The 16,034-nt window shown below is 41.2% G+C and overlaps 2 protein-coding genes across 21 annotated transcripts in view; one reads left to right on the forward strand and one right to left on the reverse strand.

Annotated features, from left to right (window-relative positions):
- The window catches only part of TPD52L1 (TPD52 like 1), a 109,496-nt gene extending 103,444 nt beyond the window's left edge, over positions 1 to 6,052 (forward strand). For 10 of the 13 annotated variants that reach the window (XM_004044630.5, XM_004044633.5, XM_004044631.5 and 7 more), the window contains one exon: positions 5,392 to 6,052. In XM_004044630.5, the coding sequence (XP_004044678.1) occupies positions 5,392 to 5,401 (10 nt within the window). In that variant the 3' untranslated portion in view covers positions 5,402 to 6,052. The remainder of the gene's footprint in view (positions 1 to 5,391) is intronic. The other 3 variants (XM_063707834.1, XM_019029741.4, XM_063707835.1) reach the window with 1 other exon arrangement.
- HDDC2 (HD domain containing 2) overlaps positions 1 to 16,034 on the reverse strand; it is a 42,330-nt gene that overhangs the window by 1,327 nt on the left and 24,969 nt on the right. For 4 of the 8 annotated variants that reach the window (XM_019029745.4, XM_063707833.1, XM_019029748.4 and 1 more), the window contains one exon: positions 15,540 to 15,709. In XM_019029745.4, coding sequence (XP_018885290.2) covers positions 15,570 to 15,709 — 140 coding nt within the window. In that variant the 3' untranslated portion in view covers positions 15,540 to 15,569. Of the gene's footprint in view, positions 1 to 4,487; positions 7,906 to 15,539; positions 15,902 to 16,034 lie in introns of those variants that run through there. The other 4 variants (XR_010134361.1, XR_008681195.2, XM_063707832.1 and 1 more) reach the window with 4 other exon arrangements.

A 16,034-nucleotide genomic window follows, 5' to 3' on the forward strand; every position in this document is an offset into this window, starting at 1 on the left:
ACTATTGAATAGTGTTACTATATCCTTAGAGTTGTTTGTATAAACCATTCACGGGTGAATTGTTCATTAAAGTGAATTGGGGTATGTGTTTACCACTTAATCTCTTAATGCTATCCCTCCAAAAGTAGATATGTGAGAGATGACTGTGGATAGGATAAAGGCTATATGAATTCTGAATTTAGAGTGTGAGTGAAAGTTCAATAACAGCTCAGAGCTGCTCTGGTTTGGACATGGACCAGCAAAAACAAACTGGGGACTACGTATCCACTACCCGTCAGCTACCTAGACTTGTTTATAAATTCAGGTACTGAGCACAGCACAGTATGGCTATCATAGAGGGAAAATTAAACTGAGTCACAAAATGCATTTTATAATAACACAATAATGCATTTCATCCCTGGGTATAAATTGAAAACGTGCCTATTACAGAGTGTTTTAAAAATTCACTGGAATTATTGTTCGAGCATAGGTAAGTTTGAATAAAAAGAGTAAAATGAAATCAGTCTAGTCTTAAAATTGAACTTTTAAAACAAGAAAAATCATTAAAACTACTAAGATTATTTTTAAAGGTATCACTTAATGACTTAATTACATCTTGCTATCATTATCTCTATTTTGTATATAATCCATTTCTGTATTTTACCATAACTGGGAAAATTAAGAATATACGTGGTCTTTAACCAGATCAAAAACCTTCATATCCCATGCTGATTATTCAGCTGCCTCTGAATCCTGTATCTTCACGCTGCTCTCACGTGTGCTGCCTGATAGGTATATGTGAGGTTGTTAAGTTATTCCTTACTCGCGGTTCCAGGTGCTCTTGTGGATTTTGACCTGGAGAGTCTTTTCTTAGGGCAGGGTCTTTCACATGGTCTACTTCTACTTTATTAGACCCATAATTAGGTGTTTAAGGCCCAGGAATGAAATTATTACTCAGCATTTACCATGCCTTCATCAGTTTCATTCACCAGAAGTTTCCAGTTGTGCAGTTTCACCGCTCTGCATGCCAACATCATCGCTTATTGAGCGTACAGGAACCAGTGGGAGCCGTTAAACAGCCCCATGGGTAGGAAAATTTTTTTAAAGGGAAGAGCATCCAATGTTGTGAATATTTGATCTTCTTGCTAGAAGATCAAAATGAAAGGCTCAAAAATCCCAGGAGTCAGTTTCTAAACATTTGGTTTTCAGCCTTAGACGACCCAATGAGGATGGGATCCATTGCTTGTTAGACAAGTTCTGACAAAGGACAAGTTGTACTTTTTAGGTTTTCTTTAGAAGAAGGAGATATGAAGAAGCAAAAGAAGAATAAAGAACAACCTATTTTCATTTGCTTTTAGGAAACTCTGGTAAGCTCATGGCTCACATAGGATTTAAGTGTTTGATCCACATGTTCAGCTTCTCACTTTTCTCACCTCACTTGGATAGAAGGTATAGCCTGCCGTCTCCTTCAGACATGCACATAACTAACCCAGCCCACTAGATACTAGCCTTTGTGAAGACCTCCTGAAAGTGATTCTATGCTTGTATGACTGTTCGTGGTTTAATAAGACTCACATGCCACATACTTCCTATCTCATGGCCAAAGCCTAATTCCTCTTTTTCTGTCCACCCAGGCAATGCAGAATAGCTGATAATTATGCTTTGTGTCAAACCTCCCACTTCCTAAATAATTACAAATTTCTCGGTCCTTTTTTTCCCACTAGACTAAATAATAGATATGTATAACCCTTTTTTATATAGCTTATTTTCTGCAGTTTACTTTTGTGTTCTAAATCTTCTCCAAAATGTCTATATTGTTCATTAATTAAGGATCCTTAGACTGTTTTCTGCTGAGGGAATGACTCATGAGTCGGTAAAGATGAGTGGAATTTCTTGCAGGTCTATGTGCTGCATTTCCATTCACATGCCCTGCTTTCAATTTGATTTTTGAAAACACGGCTGATAAGAAATCATAGTCATATTTATGTCCTGTGAGAAAATAAGGTTCTGCTATAAAGGTCCACTCCTGCCATCTTCTCACACAATCTGTCATGTACCATGTGGCACTTGTACCAAATCCATGGGTCTTTCTTTACACCAAATTCTGTAGTTTGTTCTTCCATGAAACACTTTTCCAATCCTATAAAATTTAGTTCTGCCTACGCCCTTACAATGTATTACTTGACACTGCAGCTGATGTCACCTGTACAGTCACTGAGAATGCTTCCTATTTCATCCAAAACAAACAAGCAAATGCAGAACGAACTCCTGTGAAACCACTTTTGGTATCTTCTACCATCTCCCAATGAGTCATGAGTAACTACATCTCTTCCAATCATTTTGCATCCATGTCAAGCAGACCATATTTTTAGTGCACCTACTTTTTGATAAATACATTACGTGGCTTGGACCAAAACCTTAAAAAGAAAAGGGGGGCAAGTTGCATTACATGTTTTGTTTCTTTTTGTATTATGAGAGATTAGGAAGCCCAACTCAGCAATTCAAATTAAATTCTATGCAAAGAACGATTATAATTTGGGAGACAAAGTGACAAATACTTGGATGAAAAACAATTATGTAGAGAAGGGTCCAGGAGAATTTTATCATTCACATCTTTGCTTAAGGAGGTCCTTACCTAAGATATTGCGGTAGGCAGTCATTAAACCTACATGGTTAGGAATATCTTTGATTCCATGCCTTCTTTGCCAAATTGATTTCTTACAAAGCCATTCCTTGCTTTATTTTACTACTCTGTTTTGAGGAAATCAAGAAACAGGAGAGAATAATGAAACAAAGCACAGAAGAAAAAGTCAGTGATTTGTATTCACTGAATTCAATATTGTATGTTACTTCTATTGCAAAAGAGAATGTGAATGGAAGAAAAAAGAGGAGAGAGGGAACTATTAATAGAGTAGATTACATTGAATTAATCTTATTTGTTTCTCTCAGGGAAGAAATAAGCATAGTGAAAAATCACACAATGGAAACCATCCCTTCCCCTGACCTGTTCCCAGTGTTAAGATAACAGAAGGAAGGAAGAATCAATGCTCTGCCAGAGGTCCACAAACTAAGCTGACCACTTTCTTTTGAATGGTACATAAGCTGAGAATGGCTTTACATTTTTTAATGGTTGAAAAAATCAAAATAAAAATAATACTTCGTGACATTTGAAAATTAAATTACATAAGTTCACATTTCAGTGTCCATACATTAAGTCTTACTGAAACACAGCCTTGGCCAGGCCTGGTGGCTCACGCCTGTAATCCCAGCACTTTGGGAGGCCGAGGCGGGCAGATCACTAGAGGTCAGGAGTTCGAGACCAGCCTGGCCAACGTGTTGAAACCCCATCTCTACTAAAAATACAAAAATTAGCTGGGTATAATGGTGGGTGCCTGTAATATCAGCTACTTGGGAGGATGAGACAGAGAGAATTGCTTGAACCCAGGAGGCAGAGGTTGGAGTAAGCCGAGATTGCACCACTGCACTCCAGCCTGGGCCACAGAGCAAGACTCCGTCTCAAAAAAGAGAAAGAAAGAAGAAAGGAAGAAAGGAAGAGAAAGAAAGAGAGAGAAAGAAAAGAAAAAAGAAAGAAAGAAAGAAAGAAAGAAAGAAAGAAAGAAAGAAAGAAAAGGGGAATGGGAAGGGGAAGGGGAAGGGAAGCCACGCTCATTCACTTAGGTATTCGCTGTGGCTACTTCCTACAAGAACTGATTTGAGTATCTGTGAGAGCAACAATGTGGTTCCCAAGCCTAAAGTATTTACTGTCTGGCCCTTTACAGGTAGAGTTTTCTGACACCAAGCAGAGTACAAAAATTCAATTTAATAAATAAATTTAAGAGGCAGCGAGAGATTTTAGTGACAATTGGAGCGAAGTGTGTTTTGTAATGATGGAACTGCTTTTGAACCCTGGTTACATTTTTAAAAGGTCAGGCCAGGCAGCACAGACACAATCCCCAGTGTTGCTGATGTCTGTGAGTGATCACTTTGGTGACAGTGAGGCATCAACATCAGTTTGGCAATAGCAACATTATCTATTCTATATCTTTTTTTTCCTTCAAAGTGTTTTTTCTACATTATGAAAAACAATGGGAGGGAAGGCCAGTGTGACTATTAATAAGACTTGCACTAAGCATTTTGCATCATGTCAAGCAGACCATATTTTTAGTGCATCTACTTTTTGATAAATACATTACATGGCCTGGACCAAAACCTTAAAAAAAAAAAAAGAGCAAGTTGCATTACATGTTTTTTTTCTTTTTGTATTATGAGAGATTAGGAAGCCAGTTTTAATAAGGGATTTTTAGCAGTTTTAATAAGGAATTTTTCAAAATACTTAGCCTTATTTTTAAATTGTAAGTTAATTCCTTCATGTTTCTATTCTTAGTCAATAACAAATACACAAGAAAAAAGCCTCATAAACCATCATAACTGCATTGTAAGGAATATTCATACTGTAAGGGTGTGTTAATTCCATTTCACGCTGCTGTGAAGAAATACCTGAGACTGGGTAACTTATAAAGGAAAGAGATTTAATTGACTCACAGTTCCACAGGGCTGAGGGGGCCTCAGGAAACTTACAGTCATGGCAGAAGGGGAAGTAAATATGTCCTTCTTCACACGGTGGCAGGAAGGAGAAGTGCTGAACAAAAGGAGGAAAGCCCCTTGTAGAAGCATCAGATCTTGTGAGAACTCACTCACTATCACGAGAACAGTATGGAGGTCACCGCCCCCATGATTCAATTACCTCCTACCAGGTTCCTCCCTGGTAGGATTATGAGGACTACGGGAACTACAATTCAAGATAAGATTTGGGTGAGGACACAGCCAAACCATATCAAAAGGCAGTTGCCTAAGATGATGTGAAATCACCAGTGATTAAGACTTGATCCATCTTCAACTTTCAAAGCAGAAACGAGAAATCGTTTTCCATTGAGCCACTCTGACTTTTCAAAAGACATTTGTCAGAAATCCAGTTTGCCCTGCTAACTCCCAAGTAGAAAAATCTAAGTTTAGGTCATGTAAGGATGTTTATACATTTGTAAAATTGGAGGAATTAATAAAAAATCTAATTCCATTTTGATTAGATCAGTTCTCTGGGTGAGTGGGGATAGCTGTTCCAAGTCCATGGATCCGATTATGCTCCTGAAGGAATTAAAATCTTAGATACAGAAGAGATAAAGAGAGGGTTGCTAAAACTGTGCAAATTAAAGTTTGGAATCCTATCCCAGAACCCAAGTATGAATAATATTCTAGCACTCTGCTAAAGGAAACAAACTTCTGTGCATTCTTTTGTGTCTAAAGATAGAAAGTATTTCTGAATTTGAAAGTAATCCAGCTTTTGGTATTCTTATAAAAACATTACAAAAATGATAGTAACAACTAACTGCATTTTTGTGGATCTGCTCATTTCAGACGAAAGTAGGCGGTACGAACCCTAATGGAGGCAGTTTTGAGGAGGTCCTCAGCTCCACGGCCCATGCCAGTGCCCAGAGCTTGGCAGGAGGCTCCCGGCGGACCAAGGAGGAGGAGCTGCAGTGCTAAGTCCAGCCAGCGTGCGGCTGCATCCAGAAACCGGCCACTACCCAGCCCATCTCTGCCTGTGCTTATCCAGATAAGAAGACCAAAATCCCGCTGGGAAAAACCCAGGCCTTGACATTGTTATTCAAATGGCCCCTCCAGAAAGTTTAATGATTTCCATTTGTATTTGTGTTGATGATGGACCACTTGACCATCACATTTCAGTATTCATAGATGACTGTCACATTTTAAAATGTTCCCACTTGAGCAGGTACACAACTGGTCATAATTCCTGTCTGTGTAATTCGATGTATATTTTTCCAAACATGTAGCTATTGTTTGCTTTGATTTTTGCTTGGCCTCCTTTATGATGTGCATGTCCTTGAAGGCTGAATGAACAGTCCCTTTCAGTTCAGCAGATCAACAGGATGGAGCTCTTCATGACTGTCTCCAGCAATAGGATGATTTACTATAAATTTCATCCAACTACTTGTGATCTCTCTCACCTACATCAATTATGTATGTTAATTTCAGCAATTAAAAGAATTGATTTTAATGACTTTGAATTCTTAATTTCTTTGTCTTAAAAGTTGCTAGTTATGATTTTACAGATGCAATTTTAAATCAACTTTTAGCCAGGTGCGGTGGCTCACACCTGTAATCCCAACTATTTTGGATGCCAAGGTGAGAGGATTCCTTGAGGCCAGGAGTTAAAGATCAGCCTGGGCAACACAGACCCTGTCTCTACAAAAAAAGAAAAAAATTAGCCAGACATAGTGTTGCTTGCCTGTAGTCCCAGCTACTCTAGAGGCTGAGGCAGGAGGATTGCATGAGCCTAGGAGTTCGAAACTGCAGTGAGCTATGATTGCACCACTGCACTACTCCAGCCTAGGTGACAGAGTGAGACACTGTCGCCAAAAATAGTAATAATAAGTAGTCAACTTTTACTGCTAATTTGGTGAACATGAGAGAGGATATGAAAATAAATATTACCTCAGCTATCCTAGGATGTTAAAATAATCTCCAATTTTAAAATTCTCTCCAATCTACATAGAGTAGTAGTTAGTCAGATAAAGGATATCCAAAAAAGAGATAGCTAGAAAATGGGAGAAGCAGAGTTCTGCAACCCCTTTCAGTTTGTAAATTGTTCACATGTATGAAAATAACTGGTATTTATCAATCCACTCAGATTTCTGCACTAACTTTTATTTTATATATCATATGTATCTCTTTTCTTTTTCTAAATGGGAACATATATTTGTTATTAGGTGGCAGAGATATAGCCTTAAGATATATTTGTAAAATGCACACTGAATAGACATCCAACCTAAACAAAAATCACTATTTAAAAAGCCCATATAATATATACATATTTGTTAGCATGCTAATTGTTCATGTTTTGTGTTTATTAAATAGAAGTGATATATATGACATTTTGAAGTAAAGCACATCTGAAAAATTCTACTCAATGGAGCGTGACAATCTGTGCAATCTGTACACCTAACTGAAAATCAAGGTGGTTCAGGACAACATCATCTCTGAGGCCTGGAATCTTAGCAGAGAGAATGGGGCTGTAAACTTGACCAGAGTGGACAAATGTAGACAAAGAAGGCTCACTAGCAGGGATGCTGGCATTCTCCCTTATTGTGCTTCCAGCCTGTTGGTTGAAGTAGAGGCAGGAAACCAACCCTGCCCAGCTGGTTCTCAGGCCGTGCTGGCTCGCCCACCACAGCACACAAGTACTCAGTCTCTGTGCCCAATCTATAGCTGCCTGTTGAGTGTGAAGTGGCTAACTTGTGAAAACTCCCTGCCACCTTCTTTTTTTACCAATTCAGCACACCGCATTGTATTAGATAAAGTTATGGTACTTTAAACAAATATCTCCGATCACCAACCAATTTCTGCACACAATAGTCTCAGCCTTATAATCTGAAAACACAATATTAGAATTGGATAGAAAAACAATCAAGAAAACTTAGTGGTAATATCTTAAAGCTTCCAACACATTTTAGCTATTTATTTTATTCCATTCATCAAAATTCTGATTTCATTAGTTTGGTAAGAATCTTACACACATCATCTCTATTCATCTAAAAGCTTTTCATTATTCACTCTGACCTAGAAGTGATATTCATAATGGCCATGGCATAAGTAGCATTTTTTATTTTTGTCATAAAATGTGTGTGAATAACTCAGATTAGATAAATCAAACACTTGTTGGTAGGTGGGCAGTCTTACCTAGTTTAGGCAGTGAGCCTACTCTTAGCTTCAGGAGCATCACTAAGAGCTGCTTGGTCCTCCCTCACTGTGGGTGTGCAAGATCATCCTGATGCGACCGATTGCTGAGCTTCTCAATTACATCTAGTGCGGCTCAGTTCACAAGCAGTAGTTTAAAGTGTTTCACAAGTCCTAAAAAGTAATTGCACACAATGGACATAACCTTTAACTAACAAACCAAAATGACTTCAGGTCAACACCATGTGTGTATGAAAGGATACCTCCACAGAAAATGTACAGTTTAAAGTGTTTCACAAGTCCTAAAAAGTAATTGCACACAATGGACATAACCTTTTACTAACAAACCAAAATGACTTCAGGTCAACACCATGTGTGTATGAAAGGATACCTCCACAGAAAATGTACAGTTGACCCTTGAACAACAGGAGTTTGAACTGTGAGGGTCCACTTATGTGCAGATTTTCTTCTGCCTCTGCCACCCCTTGAAACAGTGATACCAACCTCTCCCCTTCTGCAGCCTACTCAACATGAAGACAATGAGGATAAAGACCTTTATGATCATCTGCTTCCACTTAATGAATAGTACATATATTATCTCTGTTGTTTTTTTTTAACATTTTGTTTCCAGAGCTTACTTTATTGTAAGAATACTACATGTAATGCATATAACATAAAAATATGTGTTAATTGGCCATTTATGTTATCAATAAGGCTTATGGTCAACAGTAGCTGTTGGTAGTTAGGTTTGGGGGGTGTCCAAAGTTAGAATCAGATTTTTGTTTTATTTATTTATTTTTTTTTTGAGACTGAGTCTCACCCTGTTGCCCAGGTTGGAGTGCAGTGGCGCAATCTTGGCTCACTGCAAGCTCTGCCTCCTGGGTTCAAGCAAATCCCGAGTAGCTGGGATTACAGGCGCCTACCACCACGCCTGGCTAATTTTTGTATTTTTAGTAGAGACAGGATTTTACCATCTTGGCCAGGCTGGTCTTGAACGCCTGACCTCGTGATCCACCTGCCCTGGCCTCCCAAAGTGTTGGGATTACAGGTGTGAGCCACAACTCCCAACCTAGAATCGGATTTTTGACTGTGCAGGCCTAATCCCCTAGTTGCTCAGGCGTCAATTCTTTCAATTATCAAAAATTCTGATGCAATTGTGATTACAAAACAAACTAGCTTTTAAAAAAAGTAAGCCATTCTGAAATTTAACCATTTACCACATTTTAAACACAGTTGCTATGATGAACATATTTGTAAATTTACAGTGCTACTTTATCTCACAACACACATCACATAAAGATTACAACTATTGGCTGGGCATGGTGGCTCATGCCTGTAATCCCAGAACTTTGGGAGGCCAAGGTGGGTGGATCAACTGAGGTCAGGAGTTCGAGACCAGCCTGGCCAACACGGTGAAACCCCGTCTCTACTAAAAATGCAAAAATTAGCTGTGCGTGATGGCACATCCCTGTAATCCCAGCTACTTGGGAGGCTGAGGTGGGAGAATCTCTTGAACCAGGGAGGCAGAGGCTGCAGTGAGCCGAGATCTTGCCACTGCCTTCCAGCCTGGGCGACAGAGAGATGAGACCCTGTCTCAAAAAAAGATTACAACTATTGGCAGGTCATTTTAGCAATGCAATCTGCATATCTTACTCTAAATTACACATTTTGTTAGAAATCTGTTCTTGAACCATAGCAAACAGAACAAACTGCATGCTTTAGGATGTGTCTTCATGATATGCCATGCCATTCACAGTGGCCAGTGTAGAGGGAACCCAGGGATCTACACGGCTCTTCTGTCACTGTTCATTGTTCCAAAATTACGTGTAAACTTTAAAGTTGTTGAACATCAACCCCATCGTCCTCCTCTCACTTAGTATTCAATTTGAGTGGAAGTAGTATGATAAAGGAAGATGGTGGTAAGGTTGAAAAGTGACTTAATATGAAATGTGAAACAACTTCTTCAAACCTAGCATTCAAATGTAATTTCAAACTATAACAATATTTGGCAAAATCTTATGGCTACTTTTGATAACTTCTAAGCATGGTAAAATTCTTTATGCTACATTTCTGCTTGACTTTCGGTTCACACTAGAGGGTGTATTCATGTACACACACGTTATATATATAATATATATAATACATATCCATCCATCATATATATATATATATAAATTAAAGCAAACCAAAAATAACAAAATCATGTCTTTCACAGAAATCATCCCATTTCACCTTTGAATGTGAAGACTGACAAATTGCTTAAATGAAAATGCTGAGTACAGAGATGCTTTTTTTTACAAAGCGCTTCATCAGTCATTTACCCCAGAGCATGTATCACCACCACAAGGCTTTGAGGTGGATCAACATTTTTCAAATACAAGGGCATTGAGAATTATGTAACAGCTAGTAAAATACCAATCCATAAGGGGAAAACAGTGTAGGGAAAATGGCTGTGCTTTAGTCAGGAGTAAGCTGAGGTGGTGTTGCAAAACTGAATGGCCTTAGACATACTAACTGCTGCCCAAGGAGTCACCTGTATCCTTTTAGGAACATGATGTTGTACCTTTATCCCTGACAATTGGCAGAACATAACAGCAGCTCTGCAAGGGGTCTCATGGGTATTAAGTTGGTCGAGAGCCTTACTGATGGCCCCCTGCAGAGATGATGGGCATCCCTAGGCTCTGGCCTATGCTGGGCCCTAAAAGTCATAACTAGTATAGCTGGGATCCTAGTAGTGAGCTGTTGCTCTCTGTATTGTTGTGGGTTATGGATCCAGGGCTCCACCCTATGGGCATGTATCCGTACCTGAAAGACTTCCCTTGGCCTAGGGGGTAGAGTGTAAGGTAAATCGTTGTGCTTTAGTCAGGAGTACGCCAAGGTGGCCTTCTGGTGCACCATGACTCAGCAGGTTTGGAGTGCAGGCACACAACTGTGCACATTATGTAACCCCACCACATGAGGCACATTAGGTGACCACTCACATGAGCTTGTGCTTGGCTTGCAGCCACTATTGTCTGTAAAAGGTACAACTACCCTGCTGATGCTGTACATATAGCTCACATCCAGAGAAAGAACAAAGCCATGTCAAAACCGCCTATGATTCCTTGAGTGTTTTTCCAGCTACCCACCACCTGCCCACAGACTCCTCTTGGACCTCAGCTTGGGCTAGAATCTGACAATTGGTGCTGTAAGCAGGATCATGAGGTGAGTGAGCCTTTGGTCCCTGCTGATTCCAGGTCAGCCATGTGGCCAGAACATGGGCTGTGGTACCCAGTGGCAGCTGTACTGCTCAGGTGGGCTCTGGTGGAAACCTGGGCAGTGGTAGATGGGTCATGCTTCAGTGCACAGACAAGGCACTGAAGCGGCTGGAAGCACAGAGCACCAACAAGGAGCGAGCCTTTGAGGGCTGGGTCTGTTTTAGCTGGAGATCCCCACTCAGTCTGATACCGTGGAGGAAGGACCCCTGTTGTGGGCTTGCTCAGTGGCCTGTCAGAAGGTAAATCATGAACAGCCATTGGGGCCCCAAGGGTGGGCTCAGGGACACCCCTCCCCCAGCTCCAGGTAGCTCTCTTCTTTGTTAACCGTGCAACGGTTTTGTCATTTGAGCTAATGGGGCACAAATGCCCCCCAATATCCCAGTAAGCCCACCCAAGCGGTAACACAACACAATTCATATATTTCCTATACCCCAACTGAGTTGCAGGAATTAGGCAAGTAGTGCCGCCAGTGTCCAGGGGAACCCCTGCCCAACTGCATGCTTCATTTGTGGGATGAGGGAGCAGACAGTATCCCTGTTCTGCCTCTGGGATGGAAAAGCTGGCCTCCATCATGACTCCCCTCCCTCCTTCAGTGGTTGCAAGTGAGCAGGTGGCTAGTGGCAGGGCAAGGTGACCACACCCTGATTGAGTGGCTTTGGGCAGCCATATGGACTGTGTGAAATGACATTGGTGAAATAACTGAAACTGAGTAAATGGCAGACATATGCTGATTTGGTGCAAGTCATCTGGGCGATGGTTATATGGCAGGCTGTGTTTGACCTGAATACCCGGGGGCCAGATGATGAATGTTTACCTCTGCACCCCCGAGCACCTTTGGCTTCCTAGCTGCTGTCCTCACCCTGTAGGTAAGGCACCGCATACATGAAGTGACCACTGCTATAGCAGCTCTCGGGGAAGCAGAAGGCCGTCGGTGGGACTGAGGGGTCCACACCATAAAGAAGAGGAAGGTGCCCTGTCCACAGGGGGCTCCCGCATGGGCAAAAAGGGGGCCCCAATGAGTGACACACTCACAGATGTGGATAGATTTGATTTTGTCCAGGGTTGACTGAGAGAAAATCAATAAACTGCCCAATGAAGTACTCTTAACTTTGTGGAGACACTTGTCTCCAGAGAAGCAATTCTGGAAAATACCAAGGGGAAGAAGGACATTGCTGCGTGACCCATTCCCGCCCAGGTGCTCCAACTCAAGGACTACTTGCTGCAGCCAGGCTGAAATGTAGAGCTTTTTCTGTTTGATTAGGGAACTGGCCAATGTGCCCAGCTTGGGGGGACACCAGATGACCAGTGGCCACATGTAGAATTAGCAATTCACTGGGCCCCCACTAACATACAGCGGGTGTCAGTGCTGGTAGATATTGGCACAGATTGTATGTAGCCTTGTGTATGAGAATCAGATAAGTTTCTGGGCAAGGCTGTTACATTTATGGTTATGGAGGCTGGTTACTGAAAGTGAAACCTGTGTCTCTGTACCTCGGCATTGGCCACTTGGCTCCCTGTTTATATACTGTGTATGTCTCCCCCATACCTGACTACATCCTGGGGGTGGACATTTTACATGGCCTGGCGTTACAAACCACGGCCAGGGAATTCAGACTCCTAGTGCATCTGGTGAAGCTGGTGCTGCAAGGACATAGGCATCACAAGCCTCAGGTCCTGTCACAACCCCAACTGGTTACTTCCACCCATCAATACCATTTGCTGGGTGGGCATATGAAGATAACTGAGACAATTTAAAAGCTGGAGGAGGTGCAGATAGTGTGTGGCATCCACAGCTCCTACAATTCTCCAGTGTGGCCAGTTAGAAAGCTTGATGGAACTAGGCGGATGACGGTAAACTATCAGGAACTGAATAAAGTAACACCCGCTTTGAGTGCAGCTGTACCGTCAATCATGGATTTGATGGACTGCTTGACAATGGAACTGGGACAGAACCACTATGCAGTGGACTTGGTCAATGCATTTTTCTCCATCGACATTGCTCCAAGAGCCAGGAACAGTTTGCCTTCACGTGGCAAGGGCAACAATGGACTTTTACAACGTGGCCGCAGTGCTATGTGCATAGCCCCACCATATGTCATGGTCTTGTCGTCATGGATTTAGCCACTTGGCAATGTGCAGAAGGGGTCCGCCTATTCCATTATATTGATGATATGTTAACCTCTGATTCTCTTGTAGATTTAGATGTGGCGGTGCCTCTCTTGCGGCAACATTTGGCAGCATGCAGTTGGGCCATCAATGAAATCCAAGGTCCAAGGGTCTGGATTATCTGCCAAATTATTGGAAGTTTCCTGTCTAGGTAAGATGATGGCCATACCAGAGGCTATTATTGACAAAATTCAGGCATAGCCCTGGCCCACCACGGTGAAGCAGCTGCAAACTTTTGTGGGCTTCCTGGGATACTGGGGGGCATTTCTGCCCCATTTAGCTCAAATGACAAAACTGTTGTACGGTTAACAAAGAAGAGAGCTACCTGGAATTGGGATATGGCTGAGACCGCTTTCCTGGCAGCCAAGTGGGCTATTCAGCAGGCACAAGCCCTATGGGTAGTTGGCCAGGGGCACCTGTTTGAGCTGGATGTGCATGTGAGCACAGATGGTGGGCATCTCTGGGCTGTGGCCTACGCTGGGCCCTTACAGTCCTAAGTAGCATAGCTGGGATCCTGGTAATGAGCTGTTGCTCTCTGTATTGTTGTGGGTTATGGATTCAGGGCTCCACCCTATGGGCACGTATCCCTACCTGAAAGACTCCCCTCAGCCTAGGGGATGGAGTGTTAAGGGAAATGGCTGCATTTTAGTCAGGAGTAGGCTGAGGCAGCCTTCTGGCACAGCATGACTCAGTGGGTTTGGAAAGCAGGCACACAACTCTACACATTATGTAACCATGCCACGTGAGGCACATTAGGTGACCATTCACATGAGCCTGTGCTTGGCTGGGATCCATTATTGTCTGTAAAAGGTTTAACTACCCTGCTGATGCTGTACATATGGCTTGCGCCTAGAGAGAGAATAAGGCCATGTCAAAACTGCCTACGATTCCTCAAGTTTTTCCAGCTACCTGCCACCAGCCCACCAACTCCCTTTGGACCTCAGTTTGGCCTAGAATCTGACAAACAGTAACAAATAATTCTTTTTTCCTGAGTTCAAACCATGAATAATTATTTACTCTGCATTGTAATTATAGGGTTGTCATTCAGAAGACAAATTCTAGGCAAATGGCAGGTATCTTCTAAGGAAAAACATTTTTAAGTAATAATGCTCATTTATAGACATTGCTGGTAGGCTCAGGAGCTATTTTGTTGATCTTCATTTTGTTATTTTCTTATCAAATGTTTTATTTATAACACTATTATATTTTTTTCTTTCTTTCTTTAAAAGATGTATTTCCTCAGGAAGGAAGATTTAGGACTAACTGAAAACTCCCATTTCGTAGGTAGATGATGAACTGAGATAATGGTTGTGACTAGTTATAAAGTTTAACCCAGTAGAAGTTTCCAAAGTCTCTCTGTGAATTGTTTTGTTAGCTAGTTATGAAAATTATGGTAGACAAAACATTGAAAATAAAACAGCAGGGCCACAGAACACCTTCTGGTTATAAATACTTGAACTTTATCTGGGGTTATTTTGTGTGTATGTTTTCATGCCAAGGGAAAAACTCCACAATCCTAATAGATGGAGTTGTTTTCCTACTAACCATATATCCAGTAATGGACTTTACCCTCTTTCTTCTTTTTGATACAGAGCAATTACACATACATATGTGTGTTGCTTCTGAAAAGATCATGCACCTTGCTTCCTGCAGATTGGGTATCCATGGATACCGCAAAGAGTTTCCAAAGAAACGCTGCCTAGAATTTTCACCATGCCAGCCTCAAAGGCCTTCAAATGGAAAGTGACATTTGAATTAAAGGGACAAGCATCATTGCTCCACACCAAAACACTGGGCAGGTTTGCAGAAATCGTATTCTTTTTTGCACTATTCAATGTAAAGGCAGACAGGGTGGATTATTTATCCTATAAAAGGGAAAAGAGAGGAAGAAATCGGGTTGATATATTCCCTACCTGAGGCTCAATGACCCCAGTTCCTATTTATATTTCTCACCTGATGATACATGCTTTTACAATAAAGGTCTCAAGATTTATAAGTCAGACAGGGAAAAATATACAAAGGAATACAAGTTGCATTTTTATATGCCCCGGTTTATATCTCTAAATGACAAAAAGTATTGGGAAGAGGGGCAGAGCCTATTAGTAGGTTTACAAGCCTATGATTAGAAGTCTGAAGCAGTCTGCAGTGAAATTCAAAATCTGGCTCAAGAGAGTAAATCTGAATAAGGCAGCAATTTCATCTGGGGAGAGAATACATGACTAGTACATTTTCTTTTCTGGATTCTTATCACTAAATCAGCTGAAGAATCTGTTCTTAAAAGCAATCATAATGAAATTTTCTATTATTCAATGAATCTAGCCTTCGGGGATATCGGTAATTAAGTCAGAATAAGATGATTTTAAATCTCCAATAAATATTCCAATATTTTAGGTGTTTAATATTTATTTATTTAGTTCATAAACAGGCACTGCCACCTCCAGTCTTCATCCATGGCACTTTCATGACCGCTTCCTGTTCTGTGGCTTCTTTTAGTGCCCAAGTTGTATCACATTTCTTGCTGAAGTCCAGACAATTGAAAACAAACAGACTAACATCTAGGGAAATCAACAGACCAACAATGGCAAAACACAATACAATGAAATGGAAAAATAATGTTTGTTACAGGAGTGCAGCAATTTAGAGACTGTCTCAGGAGTGTGGCTCACTGGCAGCTGCAGCTATGTTAGCGTTTCTTTCTGTCTCAAGTTCAGAAACAAGCTGGACTATCTCAGGGTGATTGAATTTTCCTGCAAAGCAAAAGAACAGGGAAAAATGCATTCCCATATTGACAAGAGAGTATATTCATTTCCCCAGCTTGATCCCAGGGTTCACTGGGGGCTCTAGTCTACGATCTGACCCACACTTCATTCCAAAGCAGAA

The sequence above is a fragment of the Gorilla gorilla genome, chromosome 5, assembly GCF_029281585.2.
Source record: "Gorilla gorilla gorilla isolate KB3781 chromosome 5, NHGRI_mGorGor1-v2.1_pri, whole genome shotgun sequence".
NCBI classification, from domain to species: domain Eukaryota; kingdom Metazoa; phylum Chordata; class Mammalia; order Primates; family Hominidae; genus Gorilla; species Gorilla gorilla.